This window comes from Pleurodeles waltl, chromosome 8, assembly GCF_031143425.1.
Source record: "Pleurodeles waltl isolate 20211129_DDA chromosome 8, aPleWal1.hap1.20221129, whole genome shotgun sequence".
Lineage (NCBI taxonomy): Eukaryota > Metazoa > Chordata > Amphibia > Caudata > Salamandridae > Pleurodeles > Pleurodeles waltl.
Window position 1 is genome coordinate 1,246,516,480 of NC_090447.1, and position 27,792 is coordinate 1,246,544,271.

Consider the following 27,792-nt stretch of genomic DNA (forward strand, 5'->3'; position numbering starts at 1 on the left):
TCACAGAAAACCACCTCCATGGATGTTTCTACATTTGTTTCTGATTTCTTTATAGGAATCAAAGAGGGAAAATCAACAATCAATTATTCCATTGGTTCAATACCATTTAATTAATTGAAATTCTCAAAATGATGGCCTGATGATTGTGGTCTGACCTATAATAATTCAGAATATTTTATTTAAGCTTGTTCTGGCAGAATGCCTACTAGCAATCCCGCAATCATCTGCTGACTGAAGTAAGGGCAACAGTTTCCTGAAGCTACATTGTGACCACATAAAGGAATTTGTGATCTGCAAGTGCCTTCAAGAATGTGCCACATTCTCAGAAGGAAAAAGACACAGAGATGGAAAACAACTCTTTGCTGGATGAAAACTTTAAAGGATTGAAGAATCAGGAACATAGGAAATCTTCTGGAGTTATACATCAGCATCATAGAGACAGGATCAGCAAGTGGAGGTAGCAGAGAAACTAGGAAAGTAGCACCACTTTCTTGTGAAGCAAGCAGTCTCCAACCAGACTAAAGCCCATATAGAAAAAGAACAGGGAAAGGACATTACATTAAACATCATATGACAGAAAATATATTGCATTGGGAAAATCAGGAAGGCACCAAGGAATAAACAGCCATGATGGAAAAGAAAAGAGAATGACAACCTGAAATGTACTTTCAGTGGAGTAGCTTTAAAATCCACCTGCAAACCAGTGGTGGCTCCTCAGCTATGGTGGAGGAACATCGCCCCACCCGCCACTGTAAGTCCTTTAACAACAAACGTTTATTATTCTTTTGTTGTTAAAGGGGTGGGACATTAGGTATGACGAGCACTGAAGGGAGTGCACTGTGCTTTCTTCAACCAGCACTGTGTTGCCAGGCTGGAGAGAGCAGGCACAGGCTCCCAGTCTGCCTGTGCTAGGATCCCAGCCAATCCAGGATTGGACTCAGGGCAGGCTGGGAGCCTGTGCTTGCCTGCTGCTGAGCAGACAGAGGACCCGCAGCTCGGCGCAGTGTGCTGGTAAATTAAAAGAAATGATTTTTTTTTTTAATATCCCCCCAGCTCCACCCCACACCCTGTAATCCCTGCAAGGTGCGACTGATGTAAACCCTCAGGCAGATGATTGTCATTTTGGAAGTAGAGGAACAAGGAGCAGCACCCAGGAGCACAAAGGTGGCCCAAGGTGAGTGAGGCTCACAGTGTGTAGCCGCTGGCTTCTTGCAGAGTCTTCTGAGGCTCCCGGCAGTGCAAGACTATGTAAGGTAAAGAAGGTCTGAGGTGCCCTGACATCTGAAATGTTGCAGTTATAACAAACCTTTGTATTCAAAATTCACAAGGACAGGTCTTGTGAATCCAAAGATGTGCTCAATAGACACATGTTGCAAATTTGTTCTAGATTTTACCTTTCTGTGAGATATAAGCATGAGGTAAATTGGTCCTTGTGGTTTGAACTGACGTGATTAATTAAAGCTTTTTGATGCTAGTCCAGCAAAGCGCCACAATAGCGTAAAAGATGTTGATGACTGCCATGGTACACCGTATTGTTAATATGGCGCAATCATGGTGTTGTTAGGTGGGGTAGGGGCGAAGCAAGAAAAGTGGGACCAATGCACCACTTTCTTGTAAATATGACCCTTAGATTCAAATATTTTGTGGGTCAATTGGGTGGGTCAATAAAGGTATCTATATGAGGAAAAGGCTTCATTATAGACGTTTACCCATTGGCATTTAAAAGAGGGGTTTTGTTCCTGGGTTTTTGTCATGGTTTTAGGCCTTTGGATTTTGGGTGCTAGTCTTTGGAGATGGTTGAGCTGGTAGTTCTGTTTCTTAAAGGATTGGATCCTGGGCCTCTTAAATGAAAGAGTTGGAGTGAGCTGACCAAAGTGAAAAACATAGACCTGTATTCTAAAATGAAACCTAGGTAAATATTCAAACAAGAGTTATTGGGGGCTTCTTGTTTATTTTGTGTGTATAATTGACACTAAGGGGCTGATTACGAGTTTGGTGGATGGAAACATCCATCTGCCAAACTCCCGACGGGGAGGTTTCACGTTGCTGGCAGCCTCCCCGTCAGCCCCATTACAACTTTCTCACTGGGCAGATCGGTGGAAACCAAGGTTTCCGCCAGTCAGCCCAGTGGGTTTTGCTCATAATAGAGCTGGCGGGAATGCTGTGCATGCAGGGGGTTCCAGCACACTAGAAATGTGCACTGTATGCACAGCACAGCAGACATTGTGCATTTCAAGGGTGCTTGGCAGGGGGGCTCATGCACTGCTCATGCCATGGGCATGGGCAGTGCAGGGGACCCCCTGTGGCATCTTGCACTTGTTCTCTGCCAGCCTTTTCATGGCAGTGGAACCCCCATGAAAAGGCTGGCGGAGAACAAAGTTGCAATCAGCACCGCCATCAGCAAGTTGGGATATAGGATCCTGGCAGGGATGGCGGTAGGTTGGTGGGTCTGGCCGCCAACCTCGTAATGTGGCGGTCAGACTGCCACAGCTGTGGCGGTCCGACCGCCACCACAAGGCTGGTGATCTAATCGGACCCTAAGTTGCCAGCCTCAACATTGTACTTCAAAAAGAAGCTAGGTTAAAACATGTAAGTTTGAGTAATTTCCCAAAAGGGAGAACTCTGTAACTTCATGCTCTTAAGATGCAAAATTCTGCACACGTGTTGTTCTATTTTCAAAGATGTGGAGTTAAGTGCATTAAATCTATACTTATATATGCTTACCTTCTGGATATTGTGGTTCTTCATATTTAGGTCACCCTGTTTTTGTAGGATGGTACTTCGGTCCTCGATATTGGGATACTTGAAACTGACCTGGCAAAAATGTGTGCTTAATTTACCTACACTAACATGAGTGTTGTACTGGTGCAATACGAAAACTACACAAGTGAAATATGTGCAAGTCCAGAACATCTGAAATCTTAGAATAACATTTCAACCAGATAAATCTGTAATTTTATGCTGTTCCAGGCACAATAATAAGGCATGTTCCATGGAGAAACATAGTGACATTTGCGCCCCACTACTGTACTTTGAGTATCCATGGCCTTTTAGAACATCAGAATGGCACATTGAGAGGCACTCCAGCCAGGCTGGCATATTGAGTATCATATTAGTAGCATCATAGAACATCTGAACACCAGCTTGTATTATTATCAGCACCCTGGAATATTGAATGAACAGATGCTTATGATATATCAGAAACAGTAGAAATACAAGGCCTCCGATCTGATCCTTTTAGTAATATGGGTGAATAAAAGGAAAACAAGCAAGAGGTTCAATGTGACAAACTGGAACATAAGCTAATAACAGAAAAATTTTACTTAACCAGAGGCCTTGCATATTTAAACACTAGTGCGATTTCTTCTGGACTACGAATTACAACTTTGTTTTGCATGTTGTGTGGAGGGACTACTGTAGATTGCATCAGATAAATAAACACTGTAGAACAAATGTTTGCCGGCTACTTATTCAGTGTGTCCGTCAGTTGGATAATACATGATTTATTGCATCTGTAAAAATGATGCTCCTGAATAATATAGGAGAACATGAAGTAGTATAATACTTAATGAGTCCCCATTCTCTTACCACTGTTAGCAGGACTATCCAAATTAATTTGTTTCAGTTTCACCTTTAGTTCTTATTAAGCAATCCGAATTGTCAATCGCTTTGACATTAGTGGTACTCAGTTCAGTTTTATTTACTACTATATAAAAGTATAATGAAGGTTCGGATTAACTTCAGAGGAGGAGGACAGCAAAACTAAAGAGGTGGTTCAACAATTGGAGAAATATGCATGTGTATTAAAGGGTTTAAAACTAGAGAAAACTAGTGATAAAACAATATAATTGCTATACCAGTGGCTTCAGCATCAGACAGAATAATCCATTAGGTGTTTCCATTTCTACTCGTTCTATTATTCTTTTAATTTGCGCTTAGTGACCAGCCAAGGATGTTCATCCATTCATCCATCCACCCATCTACAACTGTAAAGTGCAAATCTTACCTTTTAAGGTTTCCATGATGAACTGTTTGAGATAATACATATATTTTGCATCCTCTGTTTGGGTATTCCCAGAGACAAACCAGCTGTTCTCTACAATGAATATTTCGGGGCTGTTATATTCAGCACGGATCCAGCACAGAACCTGCCGCAGGCTGATGGACTCAAGTTGTTTAAACTTCATCTCGGAGTCCAACAAGCTGAAACTCAGTACAGGGCCAAAGGAAAGCGCAAAGAAATCAGCAGTTCCTTTAATTGACCTTTTTTCTTCTTCTGTGAATGCAGGCAGTAAAGAAGAAAGGTTGTTCTTCATGCTCTGGGGATAGTCCCCGTCAATAAATATGGGTTTTGCGAACCAACCCAGCACAAAGTCCAGGGACTTCTGGCATGCCTTTATTTCCTGTTCTGTCAGGTTTTGGGGTTTTATCCAGTGGGAGCCAAGGGCCAGCGACACACGTCCTCCTTGAGAAGAGCGGAACAGGTCATTGTAAAGGTGCCAGACAGCAGCATGCGCCTGTAAAAAACATAATGATCACAAATGGTTAAACTTCAAAATGTGTGCAAACTTTGATATGTCCACAGTCACTATTTCTAACCTCCCAAGGCACAAGTCAACGTGGATCATATTGTCTATCAATAGCAATGTGTTTCATCACCACATTTTTCCCTCTGCCAACCCACCTTTTCTATTCACCACTCTCTCCAAGCCTCCTTGCTGAAACCAACCAATGGAGGGATGGTGAATTAATAGCAGCACTTGCATTGGGCTAAATAATGAAGCTTTCAAAACATGAGCAGTCCTTCTGGTGATATTACAGATGACCCTGTGCTTAGGAACATAGTGCCAGCATAAAAATAACACAAGCAGATCTGTAGTGAAGGAAGTGCCTAGCACTGAACTGGTGAGTGTGCACTAAGACCCATGTGCTTACCCATGTGTTCTGCAGAGACTCAGGGCCTGATTTAGATTTTGGCAGATGGTTACTCTGTCACAAACGTGACTTGTATTCCATCCACCATATTACAAGTACCATAGGATATGATGGAAACGTAATACAGCATGGGGATAGCCATCACTTTTGTGACAGAGTAACCCCACCCGCCAAGATCTAAATTAGGCCTTCAGTTTTCTTTTATGGAGATATGGAGTGTACTGAGAGTGGTGCGGTTTGCAACGGAGTTAACACATGACACTGAAGAGGAAATAGGAGGCATCCAAATCATGCATTCTCAGCCGTAATGTGCCACTATTGAAAGTTGGAGCCAGACTGTGGCAACCAGAAAATGAGGGAAAATACTATCAGTGAGAACTCAGGGCCTAATTACAAGTCTGGCGGGCACCAGACCGCCAGACTCGTGGTGGCGGTCCGCCGTGGCTTTGACGGTCCGACCATCAAATTGAGAGTTTAGCGGTCAGACCGCCAAAAGACCTCCATCTTGGCCAGGATCAGTGATCCCGATAGGATGACGGCAGTTGTGGTTGTAATCAGCCATGGCGGTGCTGAAGTCAGTGCCGCTGTGCTGATTACAGCCTTGCTCTCCACCAGCCTTTTCATGGCAGGCTGAACACCATAAAATGGCTGGCTGACCACAAGTGCAGCGGGCCGCAGGGGTTCCCCTGCCCAGCATCCTTGAAATGCACACTGTCTGCTGTGTGTGCATTTCAAGGGTGCGGGTGCATCCTGCGTGTGGCAGCATTGCCGCCGGCTCAATTATGAGCCGGCAACAATGCTGCCACGCCTTTATCACTGGGCTAACCTGCAGAAACCTTGGTTTACGCGTCAGCCCAGTGGGAAAGTTGTTATGAGGTCAGTGGGGAGACCACCAACACTGTGGCGGTCTCCTCGTCGGGAGTCTGAGGGACAGATGTGTCTGTCTGCCAAACCCCTAATGACCCCCTATTTGGGAAACGTGCAACAAGGTCTGTTTTAATTCATGAAGCATCACACACAGCCTGTACATTTAAGGAGTGACTATTTGTTTTTAGATTACAAAATAAATACTCATTTGAAGAGGATGAGCATACTGCTCCTTTAATCCCATCTAACCATTCAATAACATGTGAATTGGGCAATAGGGTAAAATAACATTTTGGTCTGCTGTAAACCTTTTTCTGTGCTACGAAAACACATAAGCTTATTTATCTTTACCAACGTAACATCCAAAAATGTTCTAAAAAACAATATAAGGCACTAAAACGCACTGCTGATATTTTTTGTGCATTTAAAATAGAAATACATAAATCTAAACATTCAAAAACACATTAAGATGACAGAGTATTAATTGAGAGCGTACTCATTGGATGGCAACACAATGGCAAGATGAAATATGATTGACAATAATCCGGGCTAAATGTTTTTATAAGATTAATGGAACCAGTTAAATCCCCAGTAGGGAGACAAGTGATTCCATATGTCCCACATATTCTTCAAGGACTTCTGGTAATAAATCAGGGGCCTTGCATCTCTACGCAAAATTCAATGATGTCCTAAAGAAATTCAAGGGCATTTTAGTTGTGCATTATTAGTAAACATAAGCCAATATTCCCAATTTGCAAGGGTTATGAGGGGAAAATAATTTCTATGGGCTAGCATTTTGATGAAGAGAAAGAGAGATATAAATTTATTGGTTTTAAAATGTATTCCTGATGGCTTTAGCAAGAAGAAAACTACTATAAATGAAGACAAGAGTAACCAATGAATGAAACACTGTTTCCCAAATGCTGCTATTGACTTATAACACTTCCTCAATTTCTGCTATATAACAATTACTGCGATGGATCATCAAATTCAATTACATAACCTCTCAAAAGGAGGGGATATGGAGGAGCGAGCGAGAAGACAAATGGTACTGCTAACAACTCCTAACAAAAACTCTCCATATAGTATGACAAGTATTAAGAAATACTTTTTTATGGCAGCATACGTTTCAGTAAGAAGAAAAAAGGGCAAAAAATAAAGTTTAATATTTCTTTGATTTCAAGACCCTACACACATAACTGAAAGAATATTAATTATGAACAAGTGTGTCAATATCTTATATTTTCACAAGGAGTGTTTAATAGTAATAAATACAAAAGCCTTTGAAAATGAATTCTAATTTCATTGTATGTTTGATCATCACTCTGTAAGGAATGCTCTGCTCGGCATCCTCAATTAGAATGCTTAAAACGAAGGCACTAACAGATTTTTTGCTTGCATTTTAGATTCAATGATAGACACATGAAGCAGATACATGCATTGTGTGTATATATGTCTCTAGGTAGACTGAAACTGGTAAGAGGTTGGTACTAATTCCTTTTTAATGTCCATCTGCTATTGGACAGAACAAGGTGTTAACCGCACTTCCCCATATTATGCGCTATAGCCTTTGGTTCACTCCATATTTGTGGGGTGGAAAATTAATATTAGTTAACACCAAACATTAATTCACCAATGCTAACACATTGAGCAGAGGGAAATAACGCTTAAGAACAGTAAGGGAGAGAAAAGATAACAACATTAAAATGTTTAACAGTACGCGTGGGAAGAAAATAACTTTCATGGAATCTGTTATCTATGGAGGAAAACTGAAAATGTTTTTTTTTTAAATTCAATAATATTCATGCCTGTCCAAGTAGTCATGTTACTTTATAAAGTATAGTATATATTTTACCACAACACAGATAATGGACACAGGAAAACTTCAGAAGCCTTTTCCTGGCCTTTTGAATTATGGCCCCAAACATATAGGTGTAAGTCAGGAGCCGTAGATGTTTCTGTTTTGAGTCATATCTTAAGAACAATGACAAAGAGAGACTTTTTTCCTTTTGGAAATTTAACAAGATATTTACTTCACAAAGTAAATATTTAGGGACCTGTAAAAGAGAAAATTGACTTGGCTGATACGCACTGAATTCTGCCATGATTTAATGATTGTAAGCAATCAACACTATGATTTGAACCAAAAAATGCAGACAAATATGGCAATGCTGTGATGGTGCCTTATCAGTATTGTAGGAGATCAATGCTTGAATGATTTGTGAAGAGTCCTTTAAGCATTCTGTGGTTTAACTTTATTGATAAGCCAGATGACATGCTTCAGTCAATTAGAGTCAATAAGACATTGGGGGTCATTCCGACCCTGGCGGTCCAAGACCGCCAGGGCCGGGGACCACGGAAGCACTGCCAACAGGCTGGCGGTGCTTCCCAGCCCATTCTGACCGCGGCGGTAAAGCCGCGGTCAGAAAAGGGAATCCGGCAGTTTCCCGCCGGATTTCCCCTGCATGGGCTGAATCTCCATGGCGGCGCTGCAAGCAGCGCCGCCATGGAGATTCCGACCCCCTTCCTGCCACCCTGTTTCTGGCGGTTTTTACCGCCAGGAACAGGATGGCGGGAACGGGTGTCATGGGGCCCCTGGGGGCCCCTGCACTGCCCATGCCACTGGCATGGGCAGTGCAGGGGCCCCCTAACAGGGCCCCGGGTGCAACTGCACCCGTCGCACCCCTGCAACTCCGCCGGCTCCATTCAGAGCCAGCTTCATTGTTGCAGGGCCTTTCCTGCTGGGCCGGCGGGCGCTCCTTTGGCGGGCGCCCGCCGGCCCAGCGGGAAAGCCAGAATGGCCGCCGTGGTCTTTTGACCGCGGAGCGGTCTTTCGGCGGCCTGATTTTGGCGGGCGGCGACCGCCGCCCGGCAAAGTCAGAATGAGGGCCATTATAATCAATGCAATTGAAGACAAGGGTAACTACCACAGCACAGATTGCCAAATGTCTGCATAAAAGTTACACTTTATTTATTTGTGATAACTCCATCCACTCACAGACTTTCAACCAACACCTCTTTATATTCTGAAACTTGCAGTTTCACTGACCCTATTAAGCACATCTAAACTGATGTTGGTAAAAAAGACAGACCTGGATGTGGATGTTGACTACAGAGATGGCCTAATTGCATCTGGCAGGGTAAATATTAAAATGTCTGTGTATTCTGCCAAAGCACAGCAAAAAAATTGCTCCGAATAAAATGTAACAAATAGTGCAACACAAACTATTCTAAAACATTTTCAGCACCAAAAACTAGAATGCAAAAGATATGCAGCACCTCTTTACTAAAAAAAAGAAAACCACTACTATTCCAATGACTGAGCTCTGCTTCGTAGCAAAATTCTTATTTCCTGGTCAGAAACAAAAACGTTCTCTTCTCTCTCACCAAATAACAGATTTTCTTAATTCACCAAATCCCTTGTCATCACCACACATCCATAATCATTCAATCAGCCTCTTTCGCTTATTGGCACTCAGCCAAGTGGTCTCTATAGCTCCAACCCAGAAGTGGGAATGAAAGAAAGGAACTTCTGTGAATGGATTGGGGCGTGGGACCTCAGTTCATATACCATATCTAAAAAACATCTGATCATTAGTAAAAAAACAACATTTGGTTGTTTCAGATTCGAATCAATATGGTCCACTGAGGACCAGTCAGCAGTGGGTGACGAAAATCTTGCAAAGGCACAAATAGTTGACAGATAGCTTCTCACTAGATTTTGTGATTAGGGTTAGCAGTGCTAAAGAGACCTCAAGTCCTTACTGCTCATTTTAAAACGGGTTCTCCTCAAATACAGCACCTGTTGGCATGGGAGAAGACTGACACTTGACAAGCCATGAGAGTGCTACCAGTTGTTAGTGTGAAATAACAAGTGGTGTACATTAATCTGTAAATTTTTGTTCATGGTCTAACTCTCCATCCATATGCAAAGGAGGGTCAGGAGATCTCTAGCATGGGGCCAGATCAATTTCTTCTTCTGCATCTGGCATGTACAACAAGGTAAATATGGAAGATGTTCCAAAATATGCCTGAGGTTACTCAGACTATGAAAATCATATTGGGTCTGTAACAAGAAGGGAGATTAACGGCAAAATCTACAGAGCATTTGCAATAGAGTACCCAGTCCGTCAAACTCTAAAACAATCCCCAACGTTTCACAACGACCATTCAAGTGCATTGCCTGATGTGTGAAAAAGGGCCTGATAAGCTTTCTTGTGGTCACAAACCCGGCATTTCACTAAATCACAGACTTTGCTAATACAAACATGCAGGTCACAATGTATAAAGTATATTTTGTGACATGGAAATGTCTTTTCATTTCACAAAACACACCGTTCAACCCAAACTGGCTCTCAAAGGAAAGGGTCATGCAAGGGGCGTTGCTCTTCCCTATGTGAGTCATTATGCAATGTAAGAATAGTTTGTGAGCATAACTTTAATGGCAAACCATTGTTCAGTTATTGAGACCAGCAAGGGGTTGGCAACAGATTCACAAAGACAGCATCCACCATGTGAAAGGTGGCTGTCTGCCCTGTGGGAGCAGGCTGTGGTCTAGCAGACACTGCACACTCTCAATGCCGTTCCCTGAATTGCAAACTTTACTTTAGCCCCTGATCTTTCAAGAGTGATAATCATTGAGTCGTAAACCCTGATAGGAAAAGATTGGTCTGTGTGCTAGGATGTGGTATGTGTGGTCTATTTTGTCAAAATGTGTGTCAGTGGGTCTGTTGAGCTCTGAAGTGCAGTCTCTATGTGAGTCTTATGCTGTGGGCCTGTGTGTTCATGTTGTATTAGAAGCATGCAGAGAGCAAACATTGTGCTTTAGTATGACCTTGCAGCAAGCACCAACCAGAGACCGAAGCTATTGTCTTTACTCGTGCTTGCTAGGCAGAGCACTCAATACTGATGTGTAATCTGGTTTTATGCATTGCCATTATTGGTACATATAGGAACCTGGAGACCCATTGATGAAGTTGTTTGCGCATGAGCACAACATTTTAGTCCCCTGGGAAGACAGGTTTAGCATTCAAGTTTCATGGTTCCAAAGTCTTCAGTTTATCTTCTCACCACGTGCCACCCCTAGATGGCAGTGTATGCGCAGCCCACACTTCCAGAAAACATATTAGTAGCGGATTCACAGCCGAGCCAGTGGCTTATCGTGAACAGTTGTGCTGGCATGGTGCAGTCAGAGCTTGGGTCATGGGTTATGCATTGTCAGTGTATGCATTTAACTTGCAATTTCTCCGCATTAGACATGACAGATCGGACAAAGAAAAGGGTAACACTAGTTCTGAGCTGCACAGTCTGACAATTCTATCAGGAACGAAGGCTTCAGATTATGCTTCTCTTTCGTTTTACTGCAAACATAGCAGCCAATAGCAAAGTAAAAAACAAGCACTACATTACCCATGAGTCTTAACTACCCACTCTGTGACCCACCAATCAGGTCCCATCAGCCTCTATAAAGTCCATATAATATGAAGTGCTTCCTCTTTCTTTACTGCTTACACAGCCATAGATAAGTGCCATTCTCTTATGTTATGCTAATATTTGTTTTATGCTCCTTGCGTACTGGCCACTTTCACGCGATCATCAACACCTCTTTTGCAGGCTTTAACTAGTCTGAGCCTCTTTTAATCAGCACAACACATTCCATGCCCCCAGGCGCCATTTGAATCCCCAGCGCACTGTAGAAGTGTGCACTTGGACGTATCGCAATCACCTCGGTTGTGAGCGAGCGTCTTGTTTTGTATTTTGGGACTTAGATCCCGCCTTTCTATTACATTGGCGTGGAGCAAAAGCGGGGAAACCAGCAGCGCAGTAGAGTGAGAGAGCAGTCCTCTTTCTCACTGCACTCGCGCATACGCACAGCCCTTGATCCTCTTCAGCTGAATGCACGCATCTGCCACCTGGACAATCTGCTCTCTTTCTTGCTGTTTGAGCAAATCTGCCACTATTTACCCGGTTTCCTCCTATACCCGACTGGGCTGAAAGAATACTGCAGAGCCTGGTTCTAGGGGGTGTTTAAGTGCCTCCCACCTCAATTATTTTGCTCTTTTGCACCTGGAGCAAACCCTCAAATGCCTTGTCTTTTAACTCTACGCATTTGTCTCTGTTGGAGACATTTCTGCCTGTGAGAACATGGCCAACCAATATCCAGAGGATGATTAGTATGGGGAGTATGTTGAAGGGCCTTACGACCAGCAAATGGAAGAGCGCCTGGTGGAAGCCTTAGACTTCCATGTACAGGAGTCGGTTAGTAAGCATTGGTGAGAGCTTTTTGCCCTTTTGCTCAGCCCATTTGAATTTTGGCTGAAGGAAGTTTCTCACAAGCTTGGGGTACCCTGTCCCATTGGAGGTTAATATATCAGGGCTGGGCCCTTCTCAAAGAGATCCATTTGAAAAAAAATATTGAGTCTGTCATTCTTGATCATCGTTATGGATCTTCCACAAAACTGGGATCTTCCATCCCTGGTCAAGACCCTCAAAAAACAACAGGCAATTCAACCTCCTAATCTAATGAAGAGCGAATATTGAATCCGCAAGCTAGAGGAAAACAAGAACGAAAGTCTAAAAGTACAGAAGAGTCTTCCTCCCTCCCTCAGAGTAAGAACTTGCATTTCAACCCTGATGAAATTATTCATCCTAGATCATTGGAGTGGGTCCCTTGTCAAGAGGTAGCCGAATATGTCCAGGCGTAACTGAGAAATTAGTTTGAAAAGGAAGTACGCAATACTTTGTGATCTGAATGTCTTAGTCCTTCTCTTCCTGGGAAGGCAGCAGACACCCCAGAATTCGATCCTAACATGGCTACTTCCCTCAAGAAATATGCTAAAGATCCAAAAAAGGGCATCAACAGGCCTGGCGTGGATGCCAGAATAAGATGTTAGATTCATCATATCCTCTTACTAAAATACTGGATTTAGCAGTGCAGGCAAAAGAATCCCATGCTGCAGTGGACCCTGATGTTCTCTTGGAGTGGTCTCAACGCGCTATATGCCTGCTTGATAATGCCAAGTGTGCCATTTCCACTGAATCGCGCAAATCCCTTCTCATTCGAATACACCCTAAACTGGCCGAACTAGCTTGTTCTGATGCTGGGCAATCTGCTAATGGTCTCTTGTTTGGAGACAAATTTGTCAAAGACAGCCAAATATGTGGGCATCTTTTCAAAATTAGATAAGGCCCAAACATCAATTTAAAAAGTCTTCAACAGTGGCCTTTCTGCTAGGGCCGGATGCTTCAGAGGTTGTGCGTCAGGACGTGATTATTACCAGACCTCCCCAAAGCCATACTATGCCAGCAGAGGAACTTCCAATTATTCTGGTTCTGCCTATTTCTACCCTTCTCGCAACAGAGAGGGCAGAGGCCACTTTAACAGGGACAGTTCCAGAGGAGGACAACCCAGCTAAGACACCTCTTATTCAGGTAAAGATTATTTCTTCGGGGGAATTGCTTTAGGGGGCATAGTGAGTTTGTTTGCACACAACAGACTGCGGATCACGTAGAATGAGTGGATATTAGAAACTGTAAGAGGGTATCACTTGTAGTTCTAGGTGACTTCTCTTCAGGAATCTCGCCCCTTTCCACTCCCTTTTTCTGTACAAGAAAGTCTCTTTAGATAGATCAAGAAATAACATCCCTTATTCAAAAGAGGGCAATAGCTTAGTCTTGTCCTCACCCCAAAGGCTTCATAAGCACAATATTTCTCATCCAGAAAAAAGGCAGGGGATCCTGTCTCATAGTCAATCTCTGTCACTTCAATTCTTGGATTGTTTACAGACATAGAGGGCATCCACCTCCTACGAGACTTGTTACAGGAAGGGGATTGGATGGTGTGTCTAGATCTAAAATATGCATATTTGACAATTCTATTTCCCCCCCCACTGCAGATTTCTTCAATTCTTCTATGCTACAACTTTTTAGCTCTGCCTTTCGGTCTATCTTTGGCCCCTTGGTGCTTCACCGAGGTTATGTGTCCAGTAATCCAATGGTTCAGAGAGAAAGAAGCTTGTCTGATGGTTTACATAGACAACATCCTCATCATGGCCCAACAATGACAATCAGTTCTTATCCATCTTTCCTGGACAATTAATCTCCTTCAGGAATTAGGTTTTGTCATAAGTAGCAAGAAATTCCACCTGATCCCTACCTGAACCATAGACTTCTTGGGCTTCCAGATAGACTCAGTGTCAGCTCAACTCAAACTCCCGTTGACGTAGAGACTGGCCATCAAGAAAGAATTGAAGAAAGCATTTGTCTGCTCCTACGATTTCCTTGAGGGTACTTGCCCATCTGGTAGGCCTCCTAGCTGTTTCCATCCAGGCCATTTTTCCTGTCCCTCTCCATTACCAGGCTCTACAATGTCTAAAAATTATCTTAGCGGTTGACTCATATGGATTCCTGGAATGGGAAAGCAATTTTCTTCGGTTCCGCAAGTGATCAGAGAGTCAGATGCCAGCAGATGGGGCTGGGGCATGAGATGTGGACAGGTGGAAACAGGACGGGGGCAGATGGTCTTCTGAGGAACTCAAATATCATTTCTATTGACTGGAACTCCTCTCAGGCTCCTTTGCAATAAAAACCCTTTCCCTTCTCCAGATGAAATGCTCTATCCTTCTTAAGATGGACAACAATTGTGCAGTGAGATATGTCAAGTTGAGGGGAACTCGATCCCAACTTCTAGCAGAGATAGTCAAGGATTTTTGGCACTACTGCCTGAGTCATCAGATTTCAGTGACAGCAGAATATATCCCAGGCAAGGTGAAGGTAGTTGCGGATTGGAATTCGAAATTTCTTCAGATACTAGCAACTGGAGACTTCATCTATGTGTTTTTCAGTTTCTGAATCAATAATGGCTTCCTTTCCTGATGGATCTTTTTGAGTCACGTCTAAGTTCTCCCCTTCTGTGGTTTTACAGTTGGAGGCCAGATCCTCTGCTGGTGAGTTCAGATGCATTTCTACAGTCTTGGATAAGGGGGTTTGATGTATGCTTTCCCCCCTTTTGGGATGATTCACAGAACCCTCTCCCAAGTCTGTCAATAGTCAGCAGAAATAATCTTAGTAACTCCATAATGGAGGGCACCATTGGGGTTCCCAGTAGGGATGGTCGTGTGTTGTGCCCCTCCAATTCGGATCCTGTCATCCCCTTCTGAGTCTGATGGGTTCTTCTTATCCTCTAATTCTGGAGGGACGGTTGCAATGGTTCAAGATACAGGCCCTGAGATTTCAACCAGATCACAGCTCAGGAAAAGTGAGCACGTGCAACTAACCGTGAACGTGACATTCGTTGTTGTAACCAGTGTAGGTGTAACCATGGAGATACTGGGGTGGGGACAGTGCAAAGAAGGATTGTTACTTTCAGGTTAAGTCATGTGCTCAGGTGCCTTCGCAGGTTTCTCAGTAATCACTGTATGCCACAAAAGGTTTCAGGCCCTTCAGAAAAAAAGCCTCAGAATTGTTTATTTTAGTGATTTGGGTGGCATTATACTGTAACTGCTGCAAATGTGTTAGAGAGGATAGGGTTTTTACATTGCCCGTGGTGCTGTAATAATAATAATAACAATAATAGCACTGTGCTATATTAGGGACATACTCACAGACACACATAGGCCCTTGGGAAGTGCACTCACAGTGTGCCACAAAAAAGAAGGTGTGCCTCCTGAAGGCAGCCCTCTGCAGGGGGGTAAAAGGAGTTCCATTGAAAACCTTTGCCACCCTCCTGCCAGCAGGTGCAGTCACTCACTGCTTCCGCCTGCAGGGGATCTCTCTCCCTTCCTTAAAGCTCAGGCAGGTTGTCGTCTGCACTGTGAAACACAGAGGGGCTTTGAAGGATCCACTGCAAATTTCACTGAATGCACTACCCTAAGGGCAGCAAGAGTTTGTGGCTTGGCTGGGGACAGTGTGTTCTTTGTAATAGGGCACACTATCCCTTTTTGCATCCAGGGCACCTCTTTAATGGTGCTCTTTGGCGCAGTCAGGGACAGTGTATCTTTCCCTAATACGGCACTAGGTAACACTTTCACCAGCTCCTGAGGATAGTTGGACCAGCTTTCACAAGAGAGGGAGGAAGGGAGGTGGAGAATAACCGATCACAGAGGAGAGGTGAGAAGAGGAGAGGAGAGTCAAAATTGGAATCTGTCTCCAGCTGGAACATAAATCGCCAGTTATCTCGACGTTTTTATTATTGCCTGAAAACTGCTGGTCACACAAGGAACTCCGCAGCACTGGCTTTTAAACCCATGTTATTTTTAACCCCCCTCCGTCCCCCCCACTTCAGGTCAGCAGGTGCATTCACACCCGTGGCACCGCCAAAGCCGGCCTTGCCTCAATCTGCCTGTCAAAGCCCAGTTAGAGAAAAATAATGGGAACTTAATACATTTCTTTTTCAGCCTGAAAATGTGTTGTTTTCGTGCAAGAAACTGTGACCTCATGTTGGGCTGAGTTTTGCGAGACTTTTCTGCCCAGGGAATTGATAGCCTGGTGAATAATGGTCAGATGCCAGTAGAGGAAAGCCTGCTTTCACCTCTTAAAATCACATTTAGTTAATCAAGTCTGCAGGATGCCCTTTGGACCCGGTCTCATAAGAAACCGAAATTATTCCATAAAAGATCTTACGCAATGCAAGTCTTTTCACTGGTAAAATGTTGTAAAGCAAAATACAAAGGTCATTCGGCTCCCCTTTAGATTCTAAACAGAATAAACGCTGCTTTCATCCTATTTAGCCCAGCAATGTTTAGCAAATTTAACATAACCTAATGTTGTATTTTCCAAAGTAATTATCGCTACTCTATCTTGGTGCATTAACAAGAGGGTAAACTATAATTTTCTGTTTCATGGGCCGAATACTCTGAATACTTTGCAGCTATTTAGTAACTATTTACAGGAGCATGTGACTTTTGGAAGCGCTGCTTTATGATGTGTTTGTGTCCACAGCGCATTCTGTATTTTGATCACAACAGAACTCTCGATGTGACTCATGCAAGTGAAGGTACTCGGTGCATACAGCAAATGCTTTTATCAGTTCTGCCTGTGCTACAAATGAAACACTGTATAATGAAATCAGATGTTAGACGAAGTTTCAATAACATGGGATTACTGAGTAGTCTGCAGTCATTCCTTCACAACATTATTGAGCCACCACCGGCCAAGCTTTAGAATTAATAATGAGTTTTTGTAACTCCTTGTTGCTAGGCCTACCAAATAAATTGGATATACGACTTAAATATTAGAGAAATCTACTTCCAGAACCGTACCAGAGCAAAACAAGCATTTGCAATGCAATAGGGCTTGCATTTGCTTGAGTTAAAGCTATCGGCATTGTAAATTCATAACTGGACTTTTCTGCTACATAAATTGGTCAACCCTGCTTCATAATTTCGTCTTTTTCTGCCATATAGCTCCAGTGTCCCTGCATATAACTAAAGCACTTCCATGTACCTTCTTCCTCTATCTGAACAAAAAATGATAATGTTGCCATTTAGCATCCCAATTTAACTCTGCCATGCTAATTCCAATAGAATAACCGCTTTCACCACCCCACCGTCAGAGTTGCTGGTTGGCTAACACAATGCCCCAAAAAAGACACAAGACAGCCATGGAGGAGTAACAAGAGAAAAAAACTAGAAGGGGCACCCAAACATATCAAGAGTATTCAAACACTCATAGTGTAGTAAGGATAGTAAGTTGGCCTGAATTATGGTCATAATTGTAATGAAGAGACTTTATTAAAACATATACAAGTATCATATAAACCTTTATCAGAAATAAACTTTTGGCATTAGTCTGCCCCTAGAGGGCACCATAACAAAAATATCATTTGTACGAAACATAGTCATGCAACCATATTGTTAGCCTCAAGAGAGGATAACCCCATGAAAAAAATACAGGAGAAAGTAATGCAGTGTAACCATATACTTAGCCCCTAGCGAGCATTTTTAGGGCCAGCAGGCCTACTGTAATGATGTTACAAACAAGGCCTTTAACAAAAAACTTCTCTCAGCTGTAAAACAAAAGTTGTAGCCATGAGAAAGCTTAAAAGGCAGTGAATGGTGGGAGGGCTTATTATTTTGTGGTCCCCACTAACCTAGTGTGGGGACCCAGAGATGATGTACACAGCGTTTTGAAGGTGGCCCGTTGTCCTAGGACCACCAAATGGAAAAAAGTAATGCAGTGCAACCATATATTTAGCCCCTAGAGAACATAGTACATTACACATCTTCAGGGCTAACAGACCTATAGAAATGATATTACAAAGAAGGTCCTTAAAACACAACCTACTCTCAGATGTATATCAAAAGCTCCGACCATGAGAAAGGTTAAACAGACCCTGAATATTGGGAGGGGTTATTATTTTGGGGCCCACACTGACCTAGATTATGTAGACAGAAAGACCACGTTGTGATCATTTTGGTGGTGGTTCCATTGTCCTAGGATCACCACATGCTGAGTTATGGGCAAAAATGTTTTAAAAAAGATTGTTTGCAAAGCATCATGGGGCGAGTTTCCCAGGCACAGTGAAAACTGTAGTATCGGCTCTCCCGCTATGACAGAAGAGCCACGTTTGCTTTGAGGATTTCTGTTTTAGTAAAGCATTCACCAATTTCAAGAGTTTTAAGGGAAGACCCACAAGAAATAACTGATTAGGTAACTTTGAACAATATGGCCAGCGCTCTAATACTGCCGATCAAGTTCACTCTGTTGTGCCTGTTTGCGCTGTGAGCGCCATGGCTGCCATGCAGTACAAAAGGACAAACAAAATAAATAGTTCTCCCATGCAGAAGTATATCGGCAATGGTGCAATAATCCATATACGAGAGGCAGTCTGCAAGACGTGACAAAAACAGCCTCAAAGTGGGAAAAAAATAAAGCAATTATCAATGACATCAAGTCATTTTTGAAAGGCAATCGCAGGAATGAGTTAAAGTGATAGGTGTGAGGGGGGTGGCTAAAAGCCCACAATACTTACAACAGGTCAAAGCGCTTGTGGACTCGACCTAAAAAACACAACAACAGATGAGGAGTGCCAAAACCATCAGACTCCAAAATCTTTCAACCTAAATCAGTACCCCCAAAACCTCCAACTTTTTACACCACTAAATAATTAATAGTTCCTTAGCATGTTCGGGACATCATGTTAATTCTCTTCATGGTCTCCGTTTTGATCGCATCTGACTGTCATTCTCAAAGCAAGCTTGAGAGACATTATTCTATGATCAGAACTTTCAAATCTAGTTATCAGTGTGGTCTCAACTTTCACAAAAAATGATGTGGTCAAATAATAATTCTTAGATCAAAATATAGTGGGTTTAGTGATTGTGCTGTGATCGTCCATAGCAGAGTTCTTGTGAACATCTTGCTCACAATTCTCCATCACGTTTTATGCATCTATTCCATGAGCTTCTAAATACAGTTATGGAATTTGTGCACATTCCAGGTGGAAATAAGAAGAGCAGCTAAAACAGCATATATCATAGAAATGTTAAAGTGATTAATAATATTTAGCTCATTGTATGACTTGTGACGAGGTTATGCACATCCAAGGACCTACAGTCTCACTAATCCCTTGGCCCTTTAGAGGCTAATAAAAGGAGAACCATTGAGATGGAATGAGTGAGAATGCTGGCAATGTTTGCATGCTAGATTCAGTGACAGGGACATGATTCAGTCATAAACAATTCTTATATTTTTGTTTTCCTGAATTGTCAGATTAGGAGGAGCAGGGGCTAATTGCTTTATGAAACATATTTGTGGGCATTAACTGCAGATAGTTGCTCTAATTATGTGTCATCTACTGTCGGTGATTGTGAGCCAACAATTAATAATGGTGCATGTCCTCTGCAGAGGGCAATAGCATGTAATTTGTCAAGTGCTTTGAGACAATACAAACTGGGGTTTATGGTATATAAACCTTATCTTGATGATTATCATCATAATTTGTCACAGTCATGGCTACATTATGTAATGAGGCCCTAAGTCTGATCGTTTGGAGCCTCCCCTTTGAAGACCTTTTTACAATTTCATATTTTGGAGGAAAGATATCCGGTGATGGCATACCCATATAGGTCCTGATTCCACTGGGATGAAAATATGTGCAACAATAACACACTTTTTCCTCTGTACAAATTTCACAAGGTATATAAAACCTGGTGGAATTTGTGAAGGTAAAATACCCTGTTTTGCAGCTCAGAACAAGAGGAAATACATGCCAGGTTATTCCCACTGTAATTTTAAGAATATTTGTGGCCCTGCCTTTTTTGGGATTTCCTGTTTGCAACTAGTTTAACATTTATAACCCATTTCCCATTAATTCAAGTACTCAGGGTGTCAGACAATATTGAGTCATACATTACATTTTTGGAAAATGGGTCACACAAATACAGCTAAAATCTTTCTTGGCAGGGGCCTCAAAATCCTTAAAATGACTTTGGGTCGAGAGAGAAAGAGAGATAGAGTCTCGGGTAGAGGTAAGCAGAGAGAGGAACAGAGACTGACAGAAGATTAGGGATGAGGTGATATAGAGAAAAATAACTTCTTTCCCAAAAGGTCCCTAGGAGGAAATGGGGTCATTGACAATTGTCCACTTTTCGCATGCCTTAAAATGTCTTGGTTATTCCTCATTCGGAGGCCTGTAACTCTGAAGTGGAGGTAATTGTGGCATTTACCAGGTGTGGCAGTCCCTTTCAAAGACAGAAAACTTGTAATAACCAGGGTTTTCAACCAATGTTTTATCTGACATGAATACTTCCAGCCTACTCCAACCCGCCGATCAAGAATGGTACCGAGACTCAGACCCCCATCTCCCACCTTTAAAATCATATAAATGCTGGTCCAAGCCACTGATATGCGAAATAAACCTACTACTTTGCAGATGCTACAAGCAGGCAGAGAAACACCGTCCATTTTTCTAGCTTGGTAAATTCAAAATCTGCTGACAGCTGTACACATCAAGTCGAACAGCACACAACAGCCTTGTCTGCACATGTACTAAAATAGATATGTCATGTGCGACACATGACTCGGTGACAATATGCAGCAGAAGACGAAGAGAAATGTCAAGCTTTGATGAAAAAAAACAATAATGCAGCTCAAAGCCCAAGAGAAACCAACCGTAGGACTGTGAAACTGCAAAGCAACGAAGACGCAGGAAGTTACGGGCTAGCTTCAAAAACACATGAAATGGCAACACAGCTCATAAACATTAACATATATCAGTATTTTTTAGCCTTGGAAGACTAGACATAGCAATACAATATTGCACAACGAAATAAACTTCCAAGTGCATTTCAATATGAAGGCACCTTTCTGTGGAAAGGCATGGTGCAGCCCACAAGGTTGAAAACAAACATCATTACGTGCTCCATGCATAAATGTTGCACATCACTTTAAAAGTGCCCTTTTAGCTTTGCAATGCTGGGGAAAACGAGCCGACGGCCGCCATGAGTGTTAAGGAGACACACAAAAGGAAAAATAAGTTTGTTCGCAGCCAAACTTATCAGCAAAAGTGCAATTAGCCATGTAACAGGGGCGATGCCCAAGGCAGTAGCCAAACCGCCCCAAAGGGGGACTAACATAAAGCATTTGGCAATTCGAACAAAGGATTTTTGAAGGGCAAGCCCACGAATGAGTAAATGTGATGGGCGTGAGGTGGGCGTGGTTAAAATCCCAAATAGATAAGTATATGTCAGGAAAAGCAGCGCTTACGCGCTGTCATGCTCAACCTAAAAATTATTTTTTTCAAACTTATTCTGTATCATATTACACATTTTTTTCAACAGGTCAAAAAGTATGACACATTGCTTTCGCAATATTTTTAGTTATATGCTAGTCATGTATTACCCAGGCAGTCAACACTGAGTTGTTTACAGTTAGGTCCACGTTTCCAAAGGAAATGGATTTGTTGGTTTGCTAATAACTTTGGCGTCTGAATCTTAACAACACTTTATAAAAAATTCTCACCCACTTCTGCTCCTTCCTAGAAAGTTTCAAGGTGATACTCAAGCGGGCCCAGAGAAAAAGTAGGAAAATTAAACACTACAGTCAAAATTGCTGAACAGAATTACACCAAATTTGGTAGAAATGTAGATCTTGACTGGAAAGTATGCTTTTTGTGATTTGGCGTAAATCTGTTCAGTAGTTTTTGAGAAATGTAGGTTCAAAATGTATGTATATGAAGGGATTTAGAAAATCTGTGGATCCACCAGATCAAAAGATATGATCTGACTGACTGTCACCACATCAACAAAGATGTGATTTTAGCTATTTTAGGATTCAAGAATTCAGTCCTGTCAAAAGATTTTTAAAAATATATAGTGAGGTAGGGTACAGATATCCAGCTCCTTACACCTGGTGGGAGGTTCCAGAGAGGCCCCAACCCCACTGTCCAAAAACTGGTACTGATGATCCGTGGGAAATTCCTAGTACCAGTAAAAAAAATGGTCTGGTTCTGAGGTGGATCCAGGCCCAGGAGTTCACCACAAACACTTATCTTTTTAAGAGGAGGGAGCATGCAGCTAACACCGTCTTCATCCACTCACCATGCACTGATAATTATCTCACATATTACATCACTCATGATATATTCTATGACATCATTGATAACATCACTGCAATATGTAAAAATTATATATCATTATCCTGATGAGTCACAAATAGACCTACCTCATTAAAATGAATGCGGTAGGTCGCAATTTCAGACCCACTGTGTATCACAAAAAACACATGGATGGTGGCCTGCTGGGTTCAGCAGACCACAGTGTCTGTGATTGCTTTTAAATAAAGCTATTTTTTTTTTTTTTTAAACACAGCTCGTTTTCCTTAAATGAAAACAAGATGCATTTAAAAAGAAAAAAATGAAATGTTTCAGTTTCATTTTTAAAGATTTTTTTTTTTTGTGTGCATTCACAAAGGGAAAGGGGTCCCTAAAGGACCCCTTACCCTTTGCGAATGGTTAACACCAATTTGAAATTGGTTCTAACTGCGATTGTTTTGCGACCGCATTTATGGTCACAAAACAATCATACAAATTATTCAGATTTGGTACTAGGAAGGGACGCCCTGAACACGCCCCTTCCTGATACCGAATCACAAAACCCAAATTGCGATTCGGTAACAACTTACCGAATCGCAGTTTGGGCTTTGTACATTCCAAAACGCATTTTTCTAGTCGAAAACGGGCCAATTCTGCGAATCGGCCTATTTGCTAATAGAAAAATGCCTTGTACATGTGGCCCTAAATATAAAAAGCATTTTTTTGACTCTAAGTCCTGTTTTATTAAATCATAGCTTGATTTAAAAAGCATCCAAAAAACTGTTTGAAATAGGGAAGATTTAATGTACTAAAGGGTAACACTGACAATTCCAATTTAGTAACACTGACAATTTTAATTGAAACGTGAGAAGTTCTCCACTGTCAATGAAAAACGTGAAAACATATTAACTCTTCCTCATTAACCCCAAGAAAGTTTGAGAATGACCTAACACTATTCAGAAATAAAAATAACATCAGGGTCCTCCTTCAGATCAGCTGCATTCAGGGAAACACTAAACGAGTGCTAAGCCCACCCCCCCCCACATCCTAGAATATATACCTTAACTGTTTTTCAAGGATATCAGCACTGCAGTTACTCCCTTCTGGATGAATAGTAATACCTCTCAGTCAAAGGGCCAAGTACTGCAGTGTCTAAAAATAAGCCATTTGCTCTGCTGTGTATAATCCTGCTCAGATTTTTGTTCAATGTAAATAACTTACTGGACTATCGCCAATTAGTCTTCAGGGCTGCCTGCTATTGTAAAAACAGTCAATGATGCACTATACATACTAGGGAAATTGGACTCCTACTAACTTATACTCATGGACCTGTGAGCAGCCTTCAACACAGAATATCATCTCATCAACGCCCTGAACAAAAGAACAAAACTGTGTTAAAGGTTGAAACGCGTTGATAAGTACATGGCCACAAAAGTCTAAATGAACTTGGAATTGTATGACAGAGAGAGAGGGCTTGAAATTGGCTTTAAACACAAATTCTCCTCTTCTACTTTTCGGCTCTGACCATGGTTTCTGACTTACATGTGGGACTGATGAGTTGTATTTTTTTGGAACCCACTTTTCCCTAAAAGAACTTGGACTATTGTTGAAAGACTGATTTGACTCATGCCAAAGAATTACATAAAACATGTTTATGTTTTGAGACACACTGGTTTTGAATTTCTTTTATTCAACACTATAGATGGGGTCGCACATTTCGCTATTTCAATCATTAAAATGTGGCCTATAGCTGCCAACTGTGTTGAGTTGGGGTGTAACTCTGTGTACACAATCAAGATTTGCACACATTGACGTATGTTCGAATATCTTGAATGTTTTTGTTGTTTTGAATTTTGTTTTTAACACATGAAGCAGATGTGATACATGCACCTCAATGTTTTAAAAAAAGAGTAGCTTTATTAAAAATAAGAGTTCAACTGATTAAAAATGTTTGTTTTGGAGTGCATACAGATTGAGGTTTACTGTGTAATATAAAATAATGCAATATTTATAGTGGTAAGGCATTTATTTGGATTCGTATTTTGATGGCCTAACCTTACCACTTGTTAAGGGACCATTCTATTTTTTTACACTTTTACAAACTTGGCATGTTCTGCCCCAAACTTTTGCTGCCTGTAGCCTGTTCCTGGGTCACATGACTGAATGTAGTTGGCAGTTGGACTTTCTTTAGTCCTCTCAGACAGCCACACAATAGAGGGATTAGTTGTGCCTGGATGGCACATCAACTGGCAGTATGGGGGGGGGGCGGAGCTGGGCACAGGCCAACTTGCAACTGAATACACTGTGCCTTGCTGTCACACAAAGGACTTTGCACCACTGCATTGTTCATGCAGCCAGCTTGATGCCAGGGCAGGGAAGGAAACATCAGGGACTTGAAATGTAATTCTTTAGAAACTTCCCCTACTCCAAAGTGAGCCCCAGGTAAAAACACAATGGACCCTCAGACCCAACTCTTCAGTTCAGTCCTGGACCTGTGAATACTACAGAAGAAGGACTGCTGTGCTGCCAGAAGAACTGCCACGCTGCTTCCCTGCTACTCTGCTGCTCTGTTGCCTGCTGTCCTGCTTGCTGAGAAGAAATTCTGGACCTGCACTCTTCATCTCAGGCTGAAGTGACTTCAAGGGTCAGCTGACTGACCTTCTGTTTTTGAGCTAAAGGGAGATAACTAGCTTAAAATGACATTGGATTCGTCCAAAAATTCTGTGATAAAATGTATTAACTAGCTTAAAATGACATTGGATTCGTCCAAAAATTCTGTGATAAAATGTATTAGATTTATCCGCAGCGTCTGATACTATCTTACATGTCATACTGCTGCAACAAGCTCGCGATTGTGGTATTTCTCATTTAGTTCTAGCCTGGATTAAATGATTCTTCCCTAATCATAAACAAACTGTTATGCTGTCATGCTAGGTTCCTTTTTCTCCCCAGAAAAAGCTGTCAATACAGATGTGCCGCAGGCTCCTCACTAAGTACAGCTTTGTGTAATATCCATTGCCCCCATAATTACACTTATCTCATCATTTGGCATAGCTGTCACTTCCTATGCTGATGACACGCAACTTATATTGTTCTTAGATAAAGCTTCTTTGGGCTCGGAGCTGAATTTCAAATGTTGCCTGACGGAAACTATTCGGTGGGTGCAAGCTAACCATCTCAAATGCAACACTGATAAAACTGAGGTTATGCTTTTTTCAAGTTCCAGCACCTGTGACCCCATTCCCTGGTGGCTCACTTCTACCCTGCTTCCCCCTCCCCTGATCCAGGTGGCCAGAAATGTAGGGGTCAAGTTTGACTCAGCCCTCTTGTTTCTGCCTCAAGCTTCCACTGTAGCTGGCATTTGCTTTGGCCTCATGAAAGCTTTCAAAAGGTTCCTTCACTTTCTTCCACTTGCTGCTAGGAAGACAGTTGTTACTGCCCTAATGCAATCACGCTTGGACTACTGTAATAGCCTATATGCCGGATCTTCTAAGCATACCATTCAGAAGCTCCAGGTAGTCCACCATGCAGCAGCTAGATTGGTCCTGAAATTCCCTCGTCAAGCTTTGGCGTCCTACTCCCTAAGAATCTTCAATGGCTAACAGTTCACAAAAGAGTACTTTTCAGAGCCTTCATAGCCTTGGGACCAGAATATAGAGGTACTAGATTCTCCCATTATGTTCCAGCGCACCCATTGAGGTCGTCAGAGGCTAATCTCATTAAGGTTCCTAAGGTCAGACTCAAAACTAAAGGAGGTAAATCATTCGCAGTCCGAGGAGCTAAGGCATGAAATTGCATGTCGCCACATCTTCATATGACTGAATCTGAGGAAAGCTTTAAAAAACAAGTGACGACCTGGATTTTTAGTCTGCCCATTTAACTTTGTTATACGCTTATTATTTGATTCTGGGTTTTCCTTTTTTAGTTTGAACCACGATAATTGCTTGCTCAGCTCCAGGATGCTCCTTTGGGAGTGACAGCTGGGCTAATCAAAACCTTTTCATTCATTCATTCATTCATTCAAGCTCCAAGGCTCCTAGCAACTGCCCAGTGGACCTGCTGCCTTGACCTACAACTGGACCTGCCTGAGCCCTGCTGGTCTCTCCCGCACTGATTTCCTAACCCCCATGAGGTGCTCCTCAGGTCTTGGACCCCTGCTGTAGCCTCAGTAGAGCTCTTCTCCAAAGAGAAGGAGAAATCCTGATGTTTTGGGCTTTATGCAAACTCAACCACACCTGTTGAGCCAAGATCATGCTACTGCACTGCCCACCAGTGTGAACCTCCGGCAAACCATACTCTTTGCACCACAGCAACCACCAATAATGCCCGGCAGTGCGAGATCTGCACTTTCTGCTACTGCATTGACACTCCTGGTGACCACCATTGTGAAGTTCCAGCGATGCACAACAGGGTCTTCGTGCTACAGTGATAACTGTTCACAAAGCCCGGCTTGCTCTTCGTGCTACATTGTCGACCATCTGCAACACACTCCCTGCTCCTCATGGCCCCTTCCACTGTGAATGAATCTTTACACTGGACTTTGAAGGTAACTTTCTCAGCGGGACATACCTAGTCCCTATTCGGCCTGCGCTCCATCGCGATCAGCCTGAACTTGTGACTTTCACCCTATCTTGCATTACCAGATAGCAATGAGTGGCACTTTGTGCTTTTAGGCGCTATACTTACCTGAAATCTTTGACATTGCATGTCGCCGGTTCCACTGTTTGGATTTTTCTCATCTTGGTGTCAAATAATTTATTAAATTTGACTCTATTTTTTTTAATTGGTGTGAGGTTTTGCTTGTGTTTTCACTTTAATACTGTTTGCAGTGCTGAATCAATACTTTACACATTGTCTCTAAGTCAAGCCTGACTGCTTTTGTGTCCAGCTAAGAGAGGGTTAAGCACATGTTAATTTGGGGTTTGCTTGTGTTTCACCCTGACGGAGCTTTAGGTTGCTGTTTGAGTAGGGTTTCACCACCCTCAAACAGTAACACAGTTTCCAACAAATACTTTCCTACATGATTTTTTATGAATGTCTATGTGTGACTTTTGCTAGTTTAGGGATCTTCTCTGAGCGTGGGTGGCAATTTAAAATCTGTTTGTGGCATGTGTAAAGGGAAGGTGAAGTATTGTCCTGGTAGATTGTCGCATTACATACCCAAGGAGGGGAAAATGTGGTATTCTGATTATGAATGAATGATGGTTGGATCATGGAGAGGCTAAATGAGAAGTTTAATAATTCTAATGACTTGGATAGATTGTCCAAACTCGGCATTATTTGAATATTGCTTAAATGTCAACAAATGTTATTCTGAGTTCATGAATTAACAATCTTTCAGTATTGTTTGTACGATTTCATTAAAATCAATGTCCATATATTTAACAGAAAAATGCAAATAGACAGATTGACTTTCTAATTTATGCAAGCCTAAGAGTAGCTGTCACGCGGCCCCATCA

The 27,792-nt window shown here is 42.2% G+C and overlaps 1 protein-coding gene across 1 annotated transcript in view; it reads right to left on the reverse strand.

Annotated features, from left to right (window-relative positions):
- Nucleotides 1-27,792, reverse strand: part of KL (klotho) — a 308,577-nt gene that overhangs the window by 115,501 nt on the left and 165,284 nt on the right. The window contains exon 2 of the mRNA XM_069205555.1: nucleotides 4,007-4,517. Within this exon, the coding sequence (XP_069061656.1) occupies nucleotides 4,007-4,517 (511 nt within the window). The remainder of the gene's footprint in view (nucleotides 1-4,006; nucleotides 4,518-27,792) is intronic.